The sequence below is a fragment of the Pundamilia nyererei genome, unplaced genomic scaffold (genome assembly GCF_000239375.1).
Source record: "Pundamilia nyererei isolate P.nyererei 1_Seehausen unplaced genomic scaffold, PunNye1.0 scaffold00010, whole genome shotgun sequence".
NCBI classification, from domain to species: domain Eukaryota; kingdom Metazoa; phylum Chordata; class Actinopteri; order Cichliformes; family Cichlidae; genus Pundamilia; species Pundamilia nyererei.
The window spans coordinates 2,622,806-2,625,143 of NW_005187411.1; the positions used below are offsets into that span (position 1 = coordinate 2,622,806).

Here is a 2,338-nt window from a genome sequence, read left to right on the forward strand (position 1 = left end):
ACTGAAATTGAAATATCACAAAAAGTAGTTGTTCTCAAAGATTCTACTTTCTAATATACCCTACCTTTGTCATCTGCATCAAAAGTCTGAGTAAACCATTGTACTGATGATAATATATGTTGTCTCCCACAGGCAAAGATGAATGAAACTATAGGGAATACCAATGAATCCACTTTCCTGGACTCTCAGTTTCGTTATGTGTTCATCCCGGTTTTCTACATCGTCTTCTTCATCCTGGGCTTCATCTCTAACCTCTACGTACTGTTTGTCCTGCGCTGCCTTCGTCAAGCCAAGGCCATGGGCGAAATCCGTATCTACATGACCAACTTGACCATCGCTGATCTTCTGTTTGTGTGTGCTCTTCCCTTTTGGATTGACTATTATATCCGTGAGGGAGACTGGGTTTATGGAGACGTCATGTGTCGGGTGACAGGCACCTTCTTTTTCATCAACACCTACGGCACCATCCTCTTCCTTTCAGCCATCAGCATCAACAGATACTGGGCGGTGACTCGGCCTCTAGACGCAGCCTCTTCGGACCACAGAATTCGTGGAATCATCGTCTGTGTTTTTATCTGGGCATTTGTTCTGGCGATGTCTGTCCCTTATCTGGTGAGTCCAGGGACCAACGAGCACTTTAAAAACAACACGAAGATCCTTCGCTGCTTTGAGGGATACCAGGTTAAAACTAATTATGAGAAGAAAAAAGTGGCTGTCACTCATTTTTTAATAATTGGATTGTTCTTTGGTATCTTTTTGCTCGTTGTGATATGCAATATCCTTATTGCGCGAGTGTTAATTTCTCAAAGGCCTCCAGAATCAGAAATTCGGTCCTCAGCAGCTCTTTCTAAAAAGTCCACTGCATCCTCGACTTTAAAAAGGCCCAGAGGGGTGAAACGGAGGGCTCTCCAGATGTTGTGGGCAGTGGTGGGAGTGTTTGTCCTGTGTTTCCTGCCACACCACATAGTTCAAGGCCCCTGGGCTCTGGCAGTGCTGGAGATCGAAGACGGCTTCGGCCACGTGAAGTACAGCAAGACCACTCGTCAGTTGCTGAACGACGCTCATCAGATCACCCTGGTTCTTATGGGCCTCAACTGCATCTTGGATCCTGTAGTTTATTATTTTGCCACAGGGAAGTTTAGAAGGTTCATCACAGCCCACATTAAAAAATTAGCAAAGGGAGAGGGATGCTCTCAAATGGCCACCACACAGATTTCCATGGATAGCAGGATTCCAAGTCAGAGACTCCCAAGCGAGCACTAGCTGACCAGAGATGAGTGATTCATACAAGTTCAATACATGTCTAAAATCTGACTATCAAACTCATGTGACTCTCTCATGCTGATGGCGAAGATTACATGCAATAAGGCGTTGAGGCATGCACATCTGGGACAATAAACTGTTTAACTTCATGTGATCTCGAACACGTCGCCTTCTGAGTTGCCCCAGAATTTCTGCACTTCCTGTGTGAAGAACAAACCGAAAAGCAGAAGTTTTGCAAGCAGCCAAAACTTTATGTATCTTTAAAGAACAATAGCATCACTCGATGATGACACAAGACATCTTCTCACACAAATCCTGTGGCGGTGTTTTTACACAACATTAGGACACAAAAGCAGGAGAAAATGACAGAATAACATACATGTGTGGGTACACCTTATCTCTACACGTCTGATGTTATGTCAGAAACATATGTTGTAATCGCACTGTCTGCCCTCTCTGAGAACAACTTTAATTGTTTTTCGTCAGGCAAGTTAAATCAGGTATTGTGACACCAAGGAACAAAAGCAGTAATGCCTGGGGTACGTTTCCTCTCTGGTGTTCAGTGTTGGGACATCTCATTTATGTCTTGTGTTGAAATCTTATAATTCACTGAAACAGACAGAAGTAGCGTACGTATGTGTATTTAATGTGTATCTGTGGAAATGAATTGTTTCTAATGTGAGACTTTTTGTTGTCGCAAATTTTGTATTTTCTATTAACTTGAACCTTTTTGTTATTATATATTGTAAAAAACAACAAACAAACAAAAATACTCCCTAAAATTTGAAAATCTTTTGTATGTTTTTCAGTTTTGCAATGTCACGATTAAAAGGAGAAGAAAAACAAGAAGCTTCCAGTTAATATATAAACGTACAAACGCTATTGCCTGCGTAGATGCACTCAGCTTCTCTGGGTTTTAACCACATTTATGGTGTGATAGCTTCTGCGCAACAGATAAAATCTGATAAGTCAGGAAGTAAACTCACTGGCAATTTTCATATAACTAACCCAGAGATAGAGTTAAAAAAAACAGGCTTGTTTTAATCAGTCCACTTTCCACTGCATGTCTCGATCT

At 41.7% G+C, this 2,338-nt stretch overlaps 1 protein-coding gene across 2 annotated transcripts in view; it reads left to right on the forward strand.

The window, feature by feature from the left end:
* Nucleotides 1–2,011, forward strand: part of LOC102201951 (platelet-activating factor receptor-like) — a 3,957-nt gene extending 1,946 nt beyond the window's left edge. For both annotated transcript variants that reach the window (XM_005723819.1, XM_005723818.1), the window contains one exon: nt 133–2,011. In XM_005723819.1, coding sequence (XP_005723876.1) covers nt 139–1,263 — 1,125 coding nt within the window. In that variant the 5' untranslated portion in view covers nt 133–138 and the 3' untranslated portion in view covers nt 1,264–2,011. The remainder of the gene's footprint in view (nt 1–132) is intronic.
* Nucleotides 2,012–2,338: the final 327 nt, after the last annotated feature.